The sequence below is a fragment of the Aquila chrysaetos genome, chromosome 16, assembly GCF_900496995.4.
Source record: "Aquila chrysaetos chrysaetos chromosome 16, bAquChr1.4, whole genome shotgun sequence".
In the NCBI taxonomy this organism is placed as follows: domain Eukaryota; kingdom Metazoa; phylum Chordata; class Aves; order Accipitriformes; family Accipitridae; genus Aquila; species Aquila chrysaetos.
In genome coordinates, this window is record NC_044019.1 from 11841572 (window position 1) to 11862509 (window position 20938).

General features: G+C 38.4%; 1 protein-coding gene across 5 annotated transcripts in view; it reads right to left on the reverse strand.

Moving 5' to 3' along the window:
• MOB2 (MOB kinase activator 2) overlaps window positions 1–20938 on the reverse strand; it is a 120190-nt gene that overhangs the window by 66436 nt on the left and 32816 nt on the right. Inside the window, exon 1 of one of the 5 annotated variants that reach the window (XM_041129383.1) lies at window positions 19226–19287. The exons of the other annotated variants lie outside the window; for them this stretch is intronic. Coding sequence (XP_040985317.1) covers window positions 19226–19272 — 47 coding nt within the window. The 5' untranslated portion in view covers window positions 19273–19287. Of the gene's footprint in view, window positions 1–19225; window positions 19288–20938 lie in introns of those variants that run through there. 5 annotated transcript variants of the gene reach the window in all.

Here is a 20938-nt window from a genome sequence, read left to right on the forward strand (position 1 = left end):
GAAACATACATGTTAAGGAAAAAGCTGGGTACAGAAGAAAATAGCTAGTCCTCTACTACTTGGAAAGACTTCAGTTCACTCAGAACTTAATTATTCATCCAGGGGAAGTTTTGCATATGAATGAAACATCTTTCTACATCTAAAAAGCAACACTCACTAGCAACCTCAGTTCTGCACATCTGGTCAGGAAAGAGAGGAGACAGTGTGCCCATATGTACCCTATTTTCCAGAGCCATGGCTTTTTCACAAGTATTAAAATTACGTCTACAGCATTTAATGTTATTTTATACATGTATCCTTGATACACTCCCTCCAATGTTTTTGAAAAATCTATTTGAATTTGTCCCTCTATTGAAGGGAACAATTTACTCCCTTTCTTCTGGAAAATAGCCACTAACCTAACGCTTAACCTTGTTTTCTACTGCCTTGCAACATAACTTGCACTTAAGGGCTGGCCACGTTAATTCCCAAGATAATCAATGAAACACTGAATTGTTACAAGAAATAAATTTGAGTCTACTTTTCTTGTCTGATGATACACTTACAGCACTTTGTAGTTGTTCCTGTATCACACACAGCACCAAACAGTGGGTCAGTCAGGTTCACTTCTACTTAACTACTTAGCTAATTCAGGCTTAATTTAAACACTGGTATTAGAGAAACAAGGAGCTTACAGGTCAATATCAATCATTGCTGGACAGGGAATGAAAAAGCAAAAGAGGAGGAGAACAGGAAAATTGACTTTGAGACATAGCTGGAAATAAATGTTTTCCCCAAATTCTGCTAATTCATTCTGCACATGAAGATGGTGCTGCCTCAGCTTCAGAGCTGAAGGGATTTCTTTGCCAAAGCTGTAAAGAAATCCTATTTCAGTGGGAGTTTTGGCTTAGTATTGAAAAAAAGAAAACACCCTGTGTGGGGACACTACAGTGGTCAATATATGAATGAAAGCTGTATCACATTCCCTATGTACAAACAGAAAGACGTAACATATGAGAAGTCTTTATTTTGCTTTTTAAGAGGAGATATACATTTTTTTTTAATTAATACAACAGCCAGTCCCGATTTAAGGCAAAGGTGATAGCAGCACTGAAAGGGTTATTGCAAGCACTTCATAATAAGCAAAACAGGACAGTGTTGGAGAAAGTTACAGAACTGAAATAACAGAAAAGCTATCCGCCTGGAAACGGAAAAGGGTGGGTGAGCAGTCTCTACCGGACGAGGGCAAAAGCCAGGGTTTATAAATTTAGAAAAAAATACACACCCACACAAAATTTCTCAAGTGGGGGGGGGAACCACAAAAACCCACACATTTTACAAGGCCTTTATATAAATTTTGCCTAATCATTCTTAATGGACATCTGCCCATGGCTTAGTACAGGAAAGACCAAGCTTTCAGTATGTGCCAAACTGTCTGAAACACAAACCTTTGGCACACTGCTTGCTTTGATCCCCCACTTCGGGCCTTTTCCTGGAGGTAGGTTTGGAGCAAATGAACACAGACAGATTGCTCTTTGGAAGGGCTGTCCAAAAGAGTTAATGCAATGCAAGTTTGGTATCAGACTTCACAGTTCTCGATTGCATTATTTTTAACTTATCTTACATGATTTCTAGGTTTTAAAAACAGAAGCAGATAGACAGAATTTAGTAATTAGTTTCAGCGTTAAAGAGAGGTCCTTGCATAGGGTTAACAAAGTACTGTGGCAAAATAAATTTTTCAGTGAGAGGTGAAAGTTGCCCTGCTTCACGCAGATGGGCATTAAGACCAGCCACATAGACAACAGTTATTTATATAACTGCAGCAAATGGCTGTAGAGCATGAAGACCCCCATTCAGATCAGCCCCCAAAACTTTGTCCATCTCGAAGGGAGGCTCATAAAGCAACATAATAAATAGTAAGAGAAGATTGATGTTCTTGGCAAGAGCAGCCAGCAGGTAATTTAGAGCAGGCACTGCCCCTTCAGTCCAAGAACAGGAAACAACTGTATGACTTACCAAAATGCCCCACCCGAGAAGTCCCAGTCGGTATAAAAGTCTGTGCTGCAAAATTTAGCTAATGATACAATCCAGGAGAAGTCTGGAAGTACCACAGAGGGAAAACGGGAGAGAAATTTCTGAGAAAGAGACTTTAGCTAAAATTAACTACACACGATCAGGCACGTACGAATCCCTGAAGCCTATAAAACTAGCAGAAAGATAAAGTAGTTGTTTTCTACTGCACAACTTGCTTCTTTCCTTTTTTCCTTTTTTTAAATTTAGCTAAGTGGTCTCACACTAAGGTGCTAAAAGCTACACGCAATTTTTCTACTAAAAAAGTTTAAAACTAGATTGGTTCTGTTAATAATGAAGCAGTACCCAGATTCCAATAACAGAAAGCTGGTATTCCACAAGTAAAACTTTTGTCATATAGAACCTTTAACAAAGGAAAGGAAGGGAAATTCTTTAAATATTAAAAAAGGGCTGTAGTTTTGGTCAAATACAGAACAAATCATTAAAAACAAGAGGCATCAGGAAATAAAATATATACCCTTATTATCCAATTGTATAAGACAGACTGCATGCCATACATAGGTTAGTGAATACAACAGGTAGTAAGATGTACAACTATGTGCTCGGTCATTAAAATATTTTTAATTTGAAACAAATGAAAAGTGTCAGGCTCTCACTCTCTGAATCTCCTTTTAAATTTAATTATGAGCTTGCTCTTGCACGTCCTCCCCAATGTCCTCAAAGATTCATTCATCTCTTCCATTACTATCCTTGCCACTGCATGGGCAGACTGATGGGACTCTAGGATGCTCCTCTCACACCAGGGCAAAGGAAGTCCCAAGTTCAGACTGCAGATGTAGAGTCTTATTGCCAAATATTATAAACTTAAGAAAGTTATTTACTTAAGTTTAACATTTACACCTGCAAAAGACGACAATCTGGCAGCCACTAAGTTGTTCTTTTGCAGTTCCTAACTCAGGTGGGTCTGAAAGATCTGTGCAAAAATGCTTACTTGGGAAGGGAAACACTGATCAACTCTGCAATTCAGTACCCAGTCAAATCTAAACAAACACACACTTCAGCACCCATGGAATATAGTTGGCTTTGACCAAAGGAATTATCTGTGGGAAATGGGGCTTGTGTGTAGTGGGGGTGGGGGAGTGGGACACCAAAGATTAGCAAAAAAAAAAAAGAAGTAAAGCCAAACATATTACAGGAAGACAACTATAATCAGAAACTTTAAGCTAATCTATCAGTTGCTGACTGGTATGAACAGAGGAGAAACGTGGAGAATCTGAACATTTCAGAATAAATTCTGATCATAAAAATTATCACCCTGCACTTGCAGAGTCACTTGTCAGACATGCTTTATGTGATATACCTTCAGAGAGAAGAGAATTGACTATCTCAAAACAAATAAATACAGCATTATTTTTGCAGCTTATTCTATACTTTGAAATCAATGCACATAATGAAACAGCTTCTCTGAAATTAAGTGCAGAGTGAAAAATACTGTGTGTGTCAATGGCAAAGACAGCGACATAAATCATTTGAACACCAGCTTTTTAGGTGAACCTAACAAAGCCCTTGCCAAATTGGACTTCAGCTGCTGTTACTCACATTTTTGCAAGATCCTAAATGTTCAACAAAAAAAGTCTTTGTAGATGAAACCCAGGCGGAATCCTAGTCATCCATCCTTCAAAGAAAGGCAGGAATACTTCACCCCAGTCAGAGTCTGGACATCATATCTGAGGACATCAGAACATTAACTAATATTTATATAGCACTTTTGGAAATTCTTATGGCGCTTTGGAAAAAAGCCCTCGATCCCTGCAACCTGTGTCATCTCAGTGATTGTTACAGTCATTAGAGTGGAAAATCCCTGTAAGAAATGGCTATAAAGTAGAGCAGATAAAAGGCAACAGTTTGGAAACGGAATCAAAACCTCAATGCTGTTTCTGTCTTTCTACATTACTAAGGATAAGACACACAGGGTACCATCTGCACTGTGCATTTTCATTGTATTAGTTAAGGCACAGCAGCGAATGTGAAGTAAAACTCTAGTAAGGACAGAAGACTGGACTTGCAATATCAGAGAGCTGGTAGCTATAAATGCTAGACTCCCCAATACTTAAATGGTTTAAGACCAGGAATAAAGAATCTGCTACCTCTACCGGTTAGCTCATGTCCTCCACTTCAGCATCTCCTTTTCCCAAAGTGTAAAATGGCAATAATGACACTTTGGGAAGCACTTGGACAGCCAGAAACTGAGAAGATACGAAGTCTAGGGTTTTATGAGTTGAAGTGACTCATGTAAAGCCAAGCACCAAATGAAAGAATAACAATTCAGAAATCCTCGGCTCTCAATTCAAACCTCACTGCTTAGGCCTCGTGCCTTTCAAAATACCTCTTACATGAGAGAAGGTGCATTTTAGTTCTGAATAACTGCCCTTCGTTCTCTCATCTGTGCACACACACATACCTTCTCTAAAGATTTTTGTTTAACCTGGAGCTCAGGTCTCAAGGCAATACTGTAGGCAAAGCCTAATCTACTAGATTCTTACTTTATACGCTACCATCCTCAAGTCAGAAAATAAAATAAAATAAAATAGTTGCACACCCACCACTAAATTTCATCCAAACTTTGCACAACTGCTGCCCGACCACATTTCTGGTTTTATAGACTTCCACTGAGAAGTAGTCCATCTAGCTTATGCAATGGGAAAACCTACAACCCAAGGTAACCCCTAACTCCTCACTTACATAATGTATCCCATCCCTATATGCAGTCTTATGTCCTAGAAGTGTTTACCCTAGAAAGCTGATCTTAAGTGCCTTCAGAGATACAGCAATATACTTTTTCAGTAGTCAACAGGTGAACTGCGAGAACAAAGCAAAATAATCCTACTTTGGGAATGAAACATTTTCTTCCTGGCAAAAGATGGAGTAACTCAATGTTAAAAGCAGAACTTCTAAGCTACCACCAGAATTTTTATCCTTTTACTATGCCATTTATCCAGAAGGACAACTTCAGGGGAGTGACAAATCTTGCTGTGAAGACCCAAGTTAGATGAGAGAACCAGTTTTTGGTTGAAAACTCTGAATAACCAAGAAGCGACTCAGTTTAAATTTGAAAAACTGGCTGCCAAATTAATGAAGTCACAAAACTTCATATGACAGGCTACAGTTGCCTCAAAACCACCATTTTCTGGTGATATCACCCTTTCATTTGAAAGGCTCTTGAACGTTCCTGAAATATTTTAACCATCATCATTTTAGCCCCATATACACCCGCACATGTGTGTATGATGGTCAAATACTTTTTTTCTTCATACATATCTAAGGGTACATATATCTCATATAGCCCATTGTTTCCCCACAAGAAGTCTACCAACGCATCCAACTTACTTAAGATTGCACTTGTGTTATGCTTCCCTTCTTTATGGATTCCATCTTTACTTCTTCCAGAATTTAAAAGGAATACTAAGACTACAGTCATACATTTTAACCTGTCTAGTTTCTAGTTGTATTTACCCATATACTTCCACTAGAGCACAGCTTTTTAACTGTGGTGGGTAAAACACAGGCATGACAATCACAGAGGTTGGGAACTTATTTTCAAGAGGAGGTTGGGTACCTGTTTGAGCCATTCCTTCTATACACATGCCCTTTTATAGAATTTCAACTTAGACACTGGGGATTTAACCTAAATCTTGGATGTATAAAGCATACTGTTTAGGGTCACAGTCACAGAGTTGTTAGTTTGCATTTATGATTCAGAAGAATTAATTCAAAAGCCAATCATTAAACCCACTCTAAACATAATTTTAGATTCCCAACAGATGGGCAAAAGAGGGCAAAAGAAAACCTGCACAAATTGAGAAGGGGGATTCTCCTTACGTGCTGTTCTGGAATATCTACTATTCATCTAATGTTTTATTACTGGTGCCATTATCATCATCATCATTATTATTATTATTTACTTATTTATTTTGCTTGGATTTTTAACCAAGTTCATGTAATTTTGCTTAAAGTTACTAAGCTACAGGCATAAAAGCAGTCTTGTCTACAGTGCTGTGAACAGGACACAAGCAAAACCTATACAAATTAGCATACAATTTTCAAAGGTCAATTATCACATCATTAGCCAAGCCATTTACATCTCTGCAATGTGGAGTATTCTCCAATTTTAGACAGCGAAATAGAACAAAAATGGATTAAAATGCTTAGGGTTAAATACTACAGTGTGTTGCTGAGGAAGACTTTAAACTCTCCAGTAGATCGAGTAGCTCATAATGGGCCATTTTCACACTAGACCTTTGTGCAGCTGACACCATCTTCTGTCAGATGTTTAAAGAGAGCGAGCAAGCTTCTCTACCAAGAAATACTAACATTCACTTATACTGTGAGTAAATCTCATTTCTTTACCTTAAAAAAAAGAGTAAAGGAACAATTAGCAAAAAATGTCTGGCTGTATCTTTGCAGTCACATAATTTAAAAGTAAAAGCGTAAAGAATAATCAGCACCTATACTTGTCATGTCTAGAAGCAAAACCAAAAAATACTAAGATGCAGTACAGGTTGTCCTAAAACTGCTTCTAGTTCAATAATCAAAACTTTTAAAAAGTATATAGTCAGAGCAACTTTTACGGGATATCACCACTGTAATAAACAAGAGTTTTTTTCCCTGGATTTTAGCCGCATGATACATATCCAAAAAGATGTATGTTAAAGCAATTTTGGGCACGCAATGTCAAGCAACTCAAGTTTCAAAATGCAATGGTTAAAGACTGCAGGCCTTAAAGCAGCCTTGTTGCACATATGGATTGTAAACCACTTTTTCCAGTGCTAATTATCATACTATTCTCTTCCCTCCAAAAACCAAGAGATTTTGTACACTGTTTCCTATTAAACAAATTGAAAAGTAATTTCTATATTGCAAAACTCGATCATCTTCAAATCCTGGAAGTGTGTAAAAGTATGCAATTCAGGATCCGTGGCAGACCTCTACCACCTGAGCAGGCGCTACTACCACGCTCAGTTTCAGGATTATATGTGAGCATCTTTAAAATGGCATTTGCTCTGCTAGCCTAGACAAGCAAGCTAGGCAAAGAGGACTGCTGGGTTCAGCTCCAGGTGATGAAAGAAGGAAACCTCTTACAACTGGAAACCTTTCTGTGTCCAGCGGAGCTGGCATTTCTTCCCCTACCTATCCAGCTTTCTCTTTCTCTGTAATTTGCACCCATACTCACTCTATGATTGTATTTAACCTTTATATTCTACTCACCTTCACATCTACCCTTCAAGCTCCTGTGCCAGCACAGGATTCTTCGTTTTTTCAGGTGCCCATCTGGCTACTGAAAGGGCCTATGAAGAAGTAGTACAAAGCGAACTTAACTATGCATGGCTTCATCAGCTTTGACCTGCCTTTTGCTCCAACCTGCAACCCTCATCTCTTTTTTTCCAGCTACTCCAAATTTCTTAAGAAAAAAATCTTTAAAAAGGTTAGCACAGCTATCTATCCATTTCTGCTTAAACTCAATCCCAGGGATTCACCAGAACAGATACTGAACCGATTGCTGCATTCCCAGAACAGCTGTTTACAGTCATATTGAGAGCATCAAATGAGCATCATACTTTAACCCCACACATTATTTACAAATCAGCTTGCACACCAACAGCTGAAACCCCATTTCTTATTTTAAAACTTGGGCTAGATGATCATTCAGAAAATCATTCCTGTTCTATTTTTTCCTTCTGACAACTAACTCAATGAAAAATTATACTCTGTTGATATATACCACCAGACTCTCCACATCCTAGTACAATAATGGATTATCTGCTTGTTTTAGAAACAAAAAAACTCACTACATTGCCATAAAATAAGATAAAGTTCAGCTCAGAGCCCTGAAAGCTACAAAGGGATATTATTGTACTTCTGCTGTTAACCTTTAAACACATACCCATTTGAAGGTTAAGTGATGAAAAGCTTTATTCTTCCTAAGTGGTGAAAAACCAAGGCTTTTCAGTTTTCCATGAATCATTACCAGGGCATGAGCCAGTTTTGGTCCTATACCAGACATAACAGTTCTTATAAAGCTTTGTTGCAGGCTGTCAGCATTATTTTTTTTAAAAAAAAACAGCATTTCATTTTCCTCATACACTGCACTTATGTAACAATATATACCAAAGAGTTTGGATAATCAAGTCAGATGTCTTATTGCTACCTCTGAATTTGCAAGTGCCAAATAAACGATTATGCAAGTACCTACAAAACACATTAAATCCAGACCCAGAGTCCCTGCCTCACCCCTTTAATGTCTCCGCCTCTCCCAGTCCCGTCTGTCAGTGTCGTGTGTCGTCCCCGTCCCCCCCCCCCCCCCCCCCCCGTCTCCTAAAAAGTGGTAATTTATACTCACAACCAGATTTAGGGAATGTCACTGGAACACTGGGACGTTTGTTAATACAGGTCACCATTTTTTATTAACTTACCAACCAAGATAATTTCAAGTCCACATACTAGAAGGTTTTCCCCCCACACATGAGAATCAAGCTTACTTTCAAGGTAATCTTTTCCTTCTCTTCCACTCCCAGTGCACATATTTTGGCGCAATCACACAAAAAACAACTGCTTCCCTTATGTGTATCACTGACCAGCAACCCTGCTATTGCAGAGACTCCATGACAACAAAGAGAGAGTTCATACTATGAGTCAGGCATAAAGCTATAACATGCTATAAGGAAAGCATATACATGTGTGTTTACACGAATCTTTTTACACAAAATTCTACCTTTCACTTGGAGGGATTCTAACAAAATCCCATCATTTTGCTCCTCAAAAACTCTATGACAAATTTCACAAACTCCACAAAAGCGCAACAGTAAGTGCTCGAAGAGGAAAAGCAACTGTAGTAAGTTTTGACTAAGTGTGTTAGAAAAAATTAAGAGTCATAATCTTTAAGCTATGTTTTGTCCTTCTCTATAGACAGTGCAAAAAGATTCAATTTAAAAGTTCTTTTCCACATTTTTTTTTTCATGACAGAAAGGTGAAAAACACTACCATGAACTCAACAAGCTTCTTGAGAAGACAGGATTTTTTTCAAGCCTGGCTCAGAGTTATACTACATCACTTCTGTGCTCTTTTCTTGTATCTAAAGAAAGATTGGCCCTCTCCTTGTTGTCATACTGCACTGTGCTCCAATTACATATACCACAAGTCAAGAAAGGTTACAAAATTTCTGAAGTTACTGTTGCAGAAGCAACAGCAACCTAAAATCCTGGCATTTACTACAACAACAAAAGATATGCACAATAGGAAAAAATGAAGACTTACTTTCAGCAAAGAATCAGTGGTGACTCAAACACTGACAAACTACTGCAATTCCTTTTCTGGCAAGCTACTGCTCTATGAAAGGACTAATGACATTCAAGAAAAAGCTTGCAAAAGAAAAGAAAATGTCATGCTCCTCTTAAACTTATCAAAGAATCCAGCTTACCACTATTCAATCCTAAAACATTTAAGGATTTTTTTGTTTTGATTTTTACAAAAACAACCATGTGTGAGGTAGTGAGCTGGCACAGAGAACATGTTATCCACTACTTATTTCTTCCTCAAGAGCAAGATGCATTTAAACTTGTAAATTGGTATTTGCAACACCTATGCATAGCACTCTGTGCTATGGAGTCTGAAATACATACTGCAGCTGGAGAACAATTTAACCTGAGCACAGATAACCTGCACTTCCCCTAATTACAGATTCAAATGGTAGCTGTGTCCAAAACCTCTGAAATAACTACAGTCCTTACTGATACACTGTAAGTGACGATGTATCAAGTCATTTAGAGGGAAACAAAAACAAGACAAACCTTCCAGCAGTAAAGATGTTGCTGTGGATCTACTTTTTCCATTACAAGAAGTTTATAATATTCATATGGTTTTCAAATTCAGAGTTATTGATCAATATGTAAATTAGAACTTCTAGACCAAGATTTCTGTCAGTTAGATATATGGTCTTTCAGCTACATAATCCTACCAGGGAACTGTATTAAAACATTAGGCTAACAGGCTAATTTACTGAACAAGTACCATGAGGAACCTGAAAATTACTTTATTGACATGATCCTCATTCCAAACCTGCACCTCCTACTCTTAGGTATCATGCCCTCATTACCCCATTAAGTTTCAATCAAACCATAAGATATCTGTGGTGATCTCACCAAGAAGGCTGCCAGCGCATGTACCTGATAAAACAATTGCTATGGAAATCTACTCTCTTACCCAGAAAAGACTTTCCGCTACCACTCAGTTCTAGTAGGCCAGTGAGTGCTGGCACTTAATGCACACTCCACTTCCAAGGTCGGAAATAAGAAACATACCACCAGCTTCACATAGGATATAGAGCAAACATTTGAGGATACTCTAATTTTTCATTTTCATTTTTCAGAAGCATTAAGTGAAGGAAAACAGCTCAGTTATGCATAGAGTCTAACTTTCTCTAGAATCAATGCCTTCTAAGAGCATTCTTTAGATTATAATGGCCCTGAAATCTTGTGAAGAATCGTTTATTGTGTGCATTGAAAAGCTCGCTAATAGGAAGGAGCTGTTTCATGACCACATTCTTAGAAATATCTTGAGAAATGAAAACCTACCTCGTTTCAACTTAATACTTACAGGACAGCACACAAAGCAAAAACATTCACCATTATCTGGCTGGTTATCCTTAAAAACGCACAACAGGTAATGCAACAAATTTTCACTGTAAGGTTCCTCTGGAGGTATAAGAGGCTCTTATAGGAAGAAAAGATGAGTGGTGTGATTAGCTGACATTTTCATTCTGAGTACAGTGCCACCTTCACAACCCAGAAAGGAAGAATATTGTTCTCTGGTATTATAACACTTACTAAAGCACACTAAAGGAAGAAAATATCCCAGCTCATTGGCTTTACATGAGAAAAATCACTGAGGGCAGCATAGTCCACTCATAACATCATCTGACCTGACTGCAACAGACCCCACCGAACACCATGCTGAAGTAACACACAGCTTCATGACAACTCAAACACAACAGCACCTAGATAAAATTTAAGACCAGCTGGCACCATTCTATCTTTCTATAAACCTTTTCTATTTCAAAATCCCTAGTATGCCAAGAACTACAAACGTAAGCACCCCTTCCTACAAAGGAAAAAGATCCAAATCACTCAGATGAACCCCTGTAACAACTAAAATGCCCTCACATATATAAAGCAGCAAACCGAGGAGGGCTTAGGCCTCAGGAAAGTCTATGCACCTCTGAGTACAGCACAGAGGCTCTCCTTATCTGCCTCTCATCCTTACCAGTACTGTGACCTACAGAGCAGTAATGTTAAGCAGCTCCCCTCCTCCTACCCTCCTACGTCTCAGACACTTCCTGTCTCCACTGGCATTTATTTTCAGCCCTCAAGATTCCTTTCTATATGTTCCAGGAACCCTCTAGCCATCCTCTGTCCAGATGGCAGACTTCAGATGAAGGGAACAGGGTCTTGGAGAGTCTTTTCCTGGCCTCCTTCTCAGCAGCTTGCTGGAACTCAAGAGGCAGGCCGAGTCTTGCACAGACAAGGTTCTGTTGCGCTGCAAAAGCCCTTCAATCCCTCTCCGCAGTTTTCCTCAATGCCCTCTTTGTCTTCAAGCAAATTTGTCTTAAACTTTTTAACGGCCTCTGCTTTCCAGGGGCATGCTTTATACAATCTACTCCCTACAAAGCTGCAGAAAGCCAATAAAAGGGCAAAGGAAAGGGGTCTTGAACAATGCTATACGTCAGTTTTTACTACATACAAAGCAGATGCTATTTTGACAAGCAGATGCAGAAGAAAAAGGTAGGTGATAGGTTTCCATCCTGTTGATCCCTGTCATCTGCAAGAGATTTTCTGAAACATGACAGAAACACAGTAGTCTATGTACTCAAATTCAATAAGGACCATCACCCTACAGTGAATCATTTTCAAACTATGACTCTCCCCAATAACTAGTCCTTCTTATCTCTGCACTGGGACAACAGAACCAGACCATTGTATAGTCAGAAAGACCAACGCAGTGCTATCACCAACACCATACGTTCATGTACAAGCTTCAGAGAATGAGTGCTGTCTCTTGTTCGAGAAAGTCAAAGTTTGCCAAAATAAGTAGAGGAAAGAAAAAAAATATTCGTTCCCAACTGAACCTTCACTGAACAACAGTTTCGTAAGTTTCAGTAAGATCTCTTCAGGATTCCTTTAACTCTATCCACATCAAAGGCTATGACATTACTTGATTTATTATATATATAAATGAAACAATACTTCCAAGACCCAAGAGGGTTTAAAACTAAAATAAAGCTGGATGCTTCAGAGTAGAATATATTTAGGCATAAACTATTCTAAAATCAAACTCGGTAAGCAAGCCAGTTCCCCATTTAAAGACTAGAGCTATCAGAAGACTCTAATGCAGCTCTTGGCTAGAAAGATTAATTTCAGAAATGAACTGCAAGAGAAAGAACAAACTGCAGAACTTCAGTAAAACCCAACTGGGGTAGGAAAGAAGTTACAGAGAAGCTGCAGCAGCACAGAAAACTTCCCAATTTCAGGTAGGACCTTAAAAATCCAGCACCTCAAAGGAAATGATCAAAATGGTGAAGCAATGGGAAAAATTAGGCAAAACATGGCCTTGTCCTTTGAAGGTTAATTTTAAAAAAAAAAAAAAAAAAAAAAAGCATCTTCCTTGGTGGGAAAAGCAACACAATCTAGAGGAAATATGCACTGCAGTGCCACTATCACACTTGCAATTGTGTTTTTTTCAGTCAAATTCTTGTTCTTTAGGTTTACCATTGATTTTAAAAGTTAGTCAACTATCTCCTCCTATCCCTTTTATCATTTACATTTGTTGTAATACTGCCTATGAGAGGATATCTTCAGTCTCGTTTTGACCAATAAATCATACAAGAAATATCTTGAAGAAAATTCACTTCTCCTTTATGGGACAGTTTGAAAACCAAATGCTATAAATAAGCTATATTAGATACCATGGCCAGATTTTCATCATGTATACTATATTTTTATTTTCCTTAACATTTGTACATTGTAGGAAACCAATCTTTTTCAGAGAGATGTATAAGATTCATAACTAATTTCAAATAGTTCAAACCCTTTTCAGATAACTCTGTTCATTTAGGGGGTGTGATCTATTTGTGTGTTAGGGTAATATACTAACCGCATGATGATATCCATAGCTCCTCCCTCAAACATTTAGGATTGTCTAATTGAGATTTATCTGCTCTTATGAAATGTCCACTGTGTGATTTACAGTCATTTACTGTGTAATAGCTGTAGCTGATGAACTGGTTTTAAGTTCCTGTTTTATCTCCTCCCTTCTTTAGTTTCTCAACAGATTAAAAAAAGGTGTAGCTTCATCATAAGTTATTTAAATTCTATTTATACATCCACAACCAATGGCTGGCTACTACTAGAACATCACCTAATTCCATGAACTGAAAATCTGACCCAGAAATTATGTTATTTAAAACTGAAAACAGTTATAGACCACCTACAAACCTTAGCTAATATGAGCTAGCTAATAAAACATAGGTGGAGTGAGCCAGTTACTAAAATCATAGAAAATTAAGTCCATCAGCTATAGAGTCAATGCAACATAAGAAGACACAGTAAACCATCCTATTATGATCCAGGACATCCATCCCCTTACGACTGGAAAGATGGACTCTCTCAAGTCAATGGTTTACTAACCAGACACTTAGATGAAAGCTAGAGGCTTCTGAGGGTGGCTCACAGAGAGTAGACTGAAATCCAGCAAGTAGGGTGTGAGACTCTGATTTGAAGCCAGGTATCCAATAATACCCTTGGCACTGAGCTTTCATACCAACCTCTCCCTGGTCGGCTCCCTAGCCACAGGTGTCTGAAAATTTTTCTAAGACTATGAGAGTGTGGAATTAAAAAAAAAAAAAACAAACCACCACACAATAATACTTTTAAAACTCATGCAATTAGTCATGCTTTGAAGAAAACCTAGAAAAAAATATAGAATTTAAGTACACAAAGAAGGCCAAGGGAGCAAAGTGACCGAGGGAAAGTAGAGGGGAAAACACAATGACTGCAGTAATACCTGAAAAGACAACCATCTGTCAGGATACGCTAACAGAGCAGAAGAACAAATACAAATGAACACGTATTATGATTAATGGAGATGACGACTGCTTTATCTGTTAAATTATAGACGTTGTTGCTTTTAAAGTAGGGTGGCAAGTCCAGCAGTTACAGCCAAGCTGTAATAGACTTAGGGGAGAGTGAATGGACAAATAATTTTGCACTGACTATTTTTGGCACAGTAGTGGGAAATAAGACAGGTTGCTGCATTGGAACTGATGCATTACTGCCACATAGCTTTAAAACCAGAATTGAAAACAGGTAAGATCAGTCTCGCACTTAATGTGTAGCAACCATTCTCCTTGCATCACAGCAGAGAGTTATCCTGGAATTCAACATGAACAACTCTAATAGCAACTCTATTACAGCCCAGGACAAGAGTGCACTAAGAGCAGGAACAAAAGGGTAAAGTTTATATTGCTAGTCTCTCAGTTTTATGAGCATCTAGGTCTACCAGCTACATGAAAAATAATACAAGGTAATCATACAGAAGATGGGACAGTAATCCTATAGACTAGTAAACTTGAAAAAAGCAGATGCTGAAGCTACAGGCAGCTTTATTATAGACAGTATCTATCTTCCCAGCCATGACATTTTCCACTATCATCCTAAAAACGCACTGTATCACCCCTTCTCTCTTTGTAAGCTGCACAGGGATTTTTCGCACTGATTTGAAGCTAAATAAATGGCTACACTGCATTTCTTTCACATTTTACTCTGAAAATAGGACTTGCAGTAAAAAGGGACCATAAGGGAATCCAGCTAAAAAGTCACCAACTGCCTATTCTGTTCTCTATGGGTGGCTAGGCTACACTTAGCCCCTTTCCATGTGTATTGCCTGGAAGCATCTGGTTTAGGTTGCTATTTTGATGTCTTCATACCAAAGTCTGTTTAAATAAAGAAACTATGATCTTTTGGCTAATAAGTGCTAAGAAAATCTTTGCTCCGAGACAACCGTATTCTATTACCAACAGAGGAATGCCTCTGAACTGTCTGCTCAGGGTGTTTTTGTCAATAGGGCAGTGGCCTGTGTACTAAAAAAATAAATATTTACCCCTAGTAAATATAACTTTAGTATCCTTAGCTTTATTATCTCCACACACCCTGAAACTCCCTGTCAAAATCACTGTTTCTGTAAAGCTGTGTGGGAAATGAGTAATTCTTTATGCAACTCTATAGACAGCCATTGGAATTCGGAACTGACTGCTGTAGAACCACTCACTGTTACAAAACTTAAGGATTATGCAAAAGCTTGCATCTACAATATTTTTAAGTAATTGATACTGCTGTTGCTTTTAGAAAAGAAAGGTATTTTCTGCTAGTGCTAGGAAACAGAAGGGGTGGAGTACTTAAGAGTCCTTGGAAACTGGACATCCACATTAGCAGAAGCAGTGGGAGGGAAGAGCAAGAATTCTTGCCCATACACAACCACATGTCCCATAAGATCTGGGCAAAAAAACCCCCATGATTTCAAGCTCAATCCAACACTCTGCTCATATTACTTCATTTTTTTGCAAGTCAAATAGCTATTCTGAGGTTCTGCTTCAGAAATCTAACCTAACGTTATATTACAGGGAAGGGCTCTTCATAAAACTGTCCAAATGGCCTACCACATCTTCCATACCAACAGATATATCTATTCAGCTAGTAATGAACTGATGCCTAAACACACTGCATGACAAGAATACCTGAAAAAAAATAAGAGGTGGAACCAAAAGAAAAATAAATTTTAGACAGTTCTAACATGTCAAGACTGTGATAGCATCTGAGGGAAACTGAAGTTTAAAGAAGAGTTCTTAACTTGGGTCTGGAGCAGATCCAGTAAGATGCAGAAGCATTACAGGCTGGTTCAGCCACTGGCCTACAGGAAGCCTAGAAATCAGTAGTAGTCAGTCTGTCCAGAGAGGCTCCTAAGTCATTGTAATTAGGCATAAAGAACACCTGCTTTTTATTGCATTTGCCATATGCTATTTTCTGTGCCTAAAACTGGAGACGACCATCAGATGGGGGGTAGCAATGTTAGAAAGGGAGAAAGTGGATTTCTGATATGCGGTGTCTGTTCAAAGTTCTTAAGGGTCCTACTTGTTAACCTAGGGAGACTCCTGAACCACAAAATGAAAAGTCATAACCAATTTCTTATCTCTCGCATACTAGCACACGACCTGCAAAGCATGAAAGAAACAACACAAATAATTTACTTTGAGAAAAATGTTTCACAACCTAACCTTCAACTGCAACTCAAGTCAAGAATTAATCAACAACACAGACCCTGCAGAAAGTACTAATAAAGTCTCTTGGTCTAAACATATTGAGAGTAACATAGGAGTTTACTGAAGAAAGGTGGGAGGGAAAGAGTACTTGTAACAAGTGCTCAGTAAACTGCTTCTATCCTCAAGTTTTGTTTCACACACAGACATGTGGCAAACATATATTACTAACATTTGTTATCATCAGAAAAGGCTAGCTTGAGGCAGAAAAGCTGGACAGGAAAAGACACTCAAGACTTTGGTTTCTCCCTCCCTGATGCCACCCCCCATGCAGTCCTTCTTCCCACTCTCCAGCTAAGCTCTTTCCTGGTTTTTGTCTGCACAGTACCAGCTCATGTCCACACACGTCTGTGCTAGTTAATGCATAATATTGTCTTACCAGCAGCAGCACAGCGAGCAGATGATGAATTCCATTCCAAAAAAAATTAACAGCAGGGGATTTCCAACAAGATGGCAATAGAGTAAAACACAGTTCAGATACTCAAAGAAACATGGGAAGCCCAAAGTAACTTATTACTGAAACACAGCCTGAAATACTGATAGCACTTTTCCGGAATTCACTAAGATGCAACTTCTGGCAGGCAGAGTGAAAAAACAGAAAAAGGTTCTCTTTTAGAGAAAGGGTATACATAGCTCATTCTTGAAAAGACAGCTGCACAAAAGAAAGGAATATGCTTTTGCCTTTCTTTTATCTATCAGAATAGCTGTTATCTAAAGTTTCCTCCTCTTCTTTTAGGGTAGGACTGTTTCAAAAAAAACCCAACTCCTCCCAATAAATGAAGATTTAGCAAGCATTTTGATAATGCTTTTCTCTATTCAGTTCTGCCTACCTTTCAAGTCACTTTGGAAGCAAAGAAATAGTAATTCCAAAAGAATAAATAAGTAATAAGAACTATTTTTTCCAATCCTTCCTTTCCTCTTTTACAACATTAATTCCAGTGACTTAGACATATTAAAGAGTCCGAAATATCTGTTGAATCTGTTGTTTTCTCTAAAACCAACCCACTTACTTGAAAAGCATTGAAATGGTCATATTATACCTGTTTTAAGAGATTTCATAAACTCCATTCATCTTTCTGCTTATTAGTCAAGAGGAAAAAATTCCCAGCTGCAGAGCCTTAAAGCTCCACCTTGTGGAAGATGACTATAATATACTCCAGTGGGAAAAGGCTCCAGTGGGAAAAGGACTGCAAACAGAGCTTACCATTAATAACGTGTTTGACATTTACACTTTGTCATCAGTCACACAGTAAGATAGCCTCTTATATGCATTCTACCCCAGTAGAAAAACTAACAGTGGGGGATTACCAATAAAATGAAAAGCTGGTTTTATTTTGTGGCCACAGAATAGTCATCCTGCATTGAACCAGCAATAGCACATGCAGCATTCCAGAGCAGGTCTTGCTTTCACCACGCTTGCTGGCTCCTGTGCACTGGACTAGCTCTATCCGTAAGCAAGAAAACAGGGAATCACAGACAAATTTATCTGGCCAAGGAGCAGACAACCAAAGAATATGGCAACTCTGCCATTATGAATAGATAAATGACTAACAGAACTTCATCTTGTGATGCTAGATTAACCGTAATTTTACAGGGGTATTCTGAAAGCTATTCACAATCATCCTCCAGCCATCTATTACAAGCAAACTCAACTGAATGTCTGCATTCAGCCATTCCTAAAAGCTTGTATTGAGAACAGCATAGCACAACTGTATGCTGCCTATGACTATGCATCCAGTGGACTTTAAAGGAAGCTGAACCAGTACTGCCCTCTACTGAAAGAAGAGCCTGCACATGAAAATTGTAGCAACTTTTATACCATTCTATTTTTCTGCTTCATATATGTACCTCGTTTTTCCTTGTTTTTCCTTCTTCTCTGTAAGCCTTTACAATATTCAGGGTTCTGTTTTATCGTGGTTTTTCCTCCTGATTCTTCCCCATGAGGGCTACAAAGGCATCAGATAGGTTTCTAAGTTTACATACTATAATACCATGCCAACACATACAGACTCCAGAAATGAAAGTTGCTGTACTAAAGCACTACAGACACAGCTTATGTTTTTAGCAACGTACGAGCAGATACACAAATAAAAAAAGAACAGAAAGTGGGCTGTTCAAAAATAACACCAGAAAAATTAATTTAGTTTTCCTTTGTCATCTGCAGTACACCAGTCACACAACACTGTCATGAGATGTTCTTTTGTGCAGTAAACCCAAGATACTTAAAGAACATATATCCATATTGATTCAATACTTTGAAATAATAAATATACCATAATTAGTAATTGATTACTAAGAGTAATCACATTACTTTCTCCAATATAAACCTTGCAATGTCTGTTTTCAATTAGTTGCTCCACTTTGAGATTTAGACATTCATAACAATCTGAAACTCTGAATAACTTAAGTACTGAAATACTGTACAAAATCTGAAAGTGCAGTACTTTTAGCAGCATGAATATAATCTGGCTGAACAATACATTGGCTTGGAACATTAAGGAGCACAAAGTTTGAACTAGTTCAATGCAGGGTCTCTGAACCTGTAGAAAAGATGTAAGCATGCTGTTCAAAATAGAGGAAAGTACATCACTTCAGAAGCCTGTCGGCTTTCTGATGGCCAGAAGCCAGGAAAGCCTGCATCTCAGCCCCGAATCCCCAACTGGCAGCAGCCACCAGAAGATTTTCAAAGTCGCTGTAAGGACATTGCATTCACTTCAGCAAGTTTCCATAGCTAGAGGCTGACTCCATTCCCTCGAAATCATCCAAAACACCCCAACCTCACCACAGTGCACTGACCTCCACAAGAGCACTGGCATCAACCAGCTGCAGAGGGAGCCCGCCATCCACTCACCCAGTGGGACTGGCCATCAGGTCCCCTTCCCCGAAAAGGCAGGGACCAGCAGTGACCACCATGTCACACACAGTAATCCAGAGTCCAGTCTCAGTTTCATTTTTCAGCAACGGTCATATCGGAAAAAAATAAAGAACGATTACTCAACTAGCAAGAAGAGGGCCTGATCTGTTGCTGCATGGTGCCCTTTGAATCTATTTCTCAGAGTGCATGTTAAACTCTGTATGTTAAAAGAAGTGCTTGTTTTAAATAACACTGAATATTTTATTCTTCCTGTTCTTGAAGCTATACAAGTTCTAACTCTGAATGGCCTTTCACTTCACACAATGATTCTTTGGGGAGGATTCTCCTTTAAAGAAAATAATTGAACACATCCTAGGTTGTTCCAAGGAAGATCCTGGTTGCCCCTTTTAACACACACAAAAAAGGGGCAACCTTTTACTGCAAGAAAAAAGTTTGCAGCCTCTATGAAGTCCTCTATAATTTTCACTGTTGGTGGCTGTTACCCAAAAAAGAGCCCAGATACAGTAGAACAAAACAACATTAAATTTATTAATAGATTTTAAAACCAACAGAAGAGATTAAATATACCCCAGTACATAACCTGAACCAATTTACCTCACCTTGCCACACTGTGGTCTTTAAGATGAAACTATCAAGTCTTTATTAAAAAAACAAAAACAAACCCTCTCACTCAAATACTCTTTATTCCAAAATGTAGAAGCTTATCTTAATTTTTATAGTTCATGGAACAGGACCAAAATTGCTGATAACACCACCACCATGTATGGACACGAAGCCAAAAGCCCATTCGTGTATTAACGACAACAAAGTGAAGACCTTAAAAAAAATAGCATGCCAAACCAAAAGTATCTGTCATCACTGGCATGTGAAAACCCCTTGTTTAAATTAAGCTTTGATAATTTCTCTTCATGAAATCAAAGCTTCAGTCTAAAAATGACATCTAATACATAAAAGTTTCGAAGCCACTGTTCTCACTCTGACCCCCATATGAACCTATCAAAAAGGCTACTCATCTTGAACTATCATTTTTTACTGAATAATCTCCTATTGCCCCATACCTTCCTTCAGCTGTGCTTGTATGCAAATATCAGATGTGGTGGTTTGGATTAGTTTACTTGCAGCACTAATCACTGCATTCAAGAATAGACAGACCACATTTCACTTATCGGAAGGTACACCTCATTACCACAGAATTGAAGGAACACACTGAAGCTGAGAAAAGAAACACCTTTTATAATTTTTTTTTTTTTTTTGGAAAGGCTATATATAGCACTTCAAAAAACAGATGCAGCCAAATTGTTCCTGCAACAGTAGAAGCAACAACACACCTAACCTAGTCCAAGTCAGTCTTGTTGAGATAAAACTGCCTCATGTTTCTAGCAATTTCTTGCTTAGCAATCAAAAGCGTTGCAGCTGGATTATCTCTGAAAGCCCCAAGTGCTGCCACATGCTTTGTCACTATAGCAGTATCTTTGTGCTTGGCAGCCTCACCATGCTTTATCACTCTTTTACTTCAGCTGCCATATGCTTAGTTTCTTTGGCTGGGAGATATTATGCCTGCTGAACCACTTAGTCTGCAAGCATAAGAAAAGCATCCATCGCATGAAAGAGCTAGCAGGAACTGACATAATATT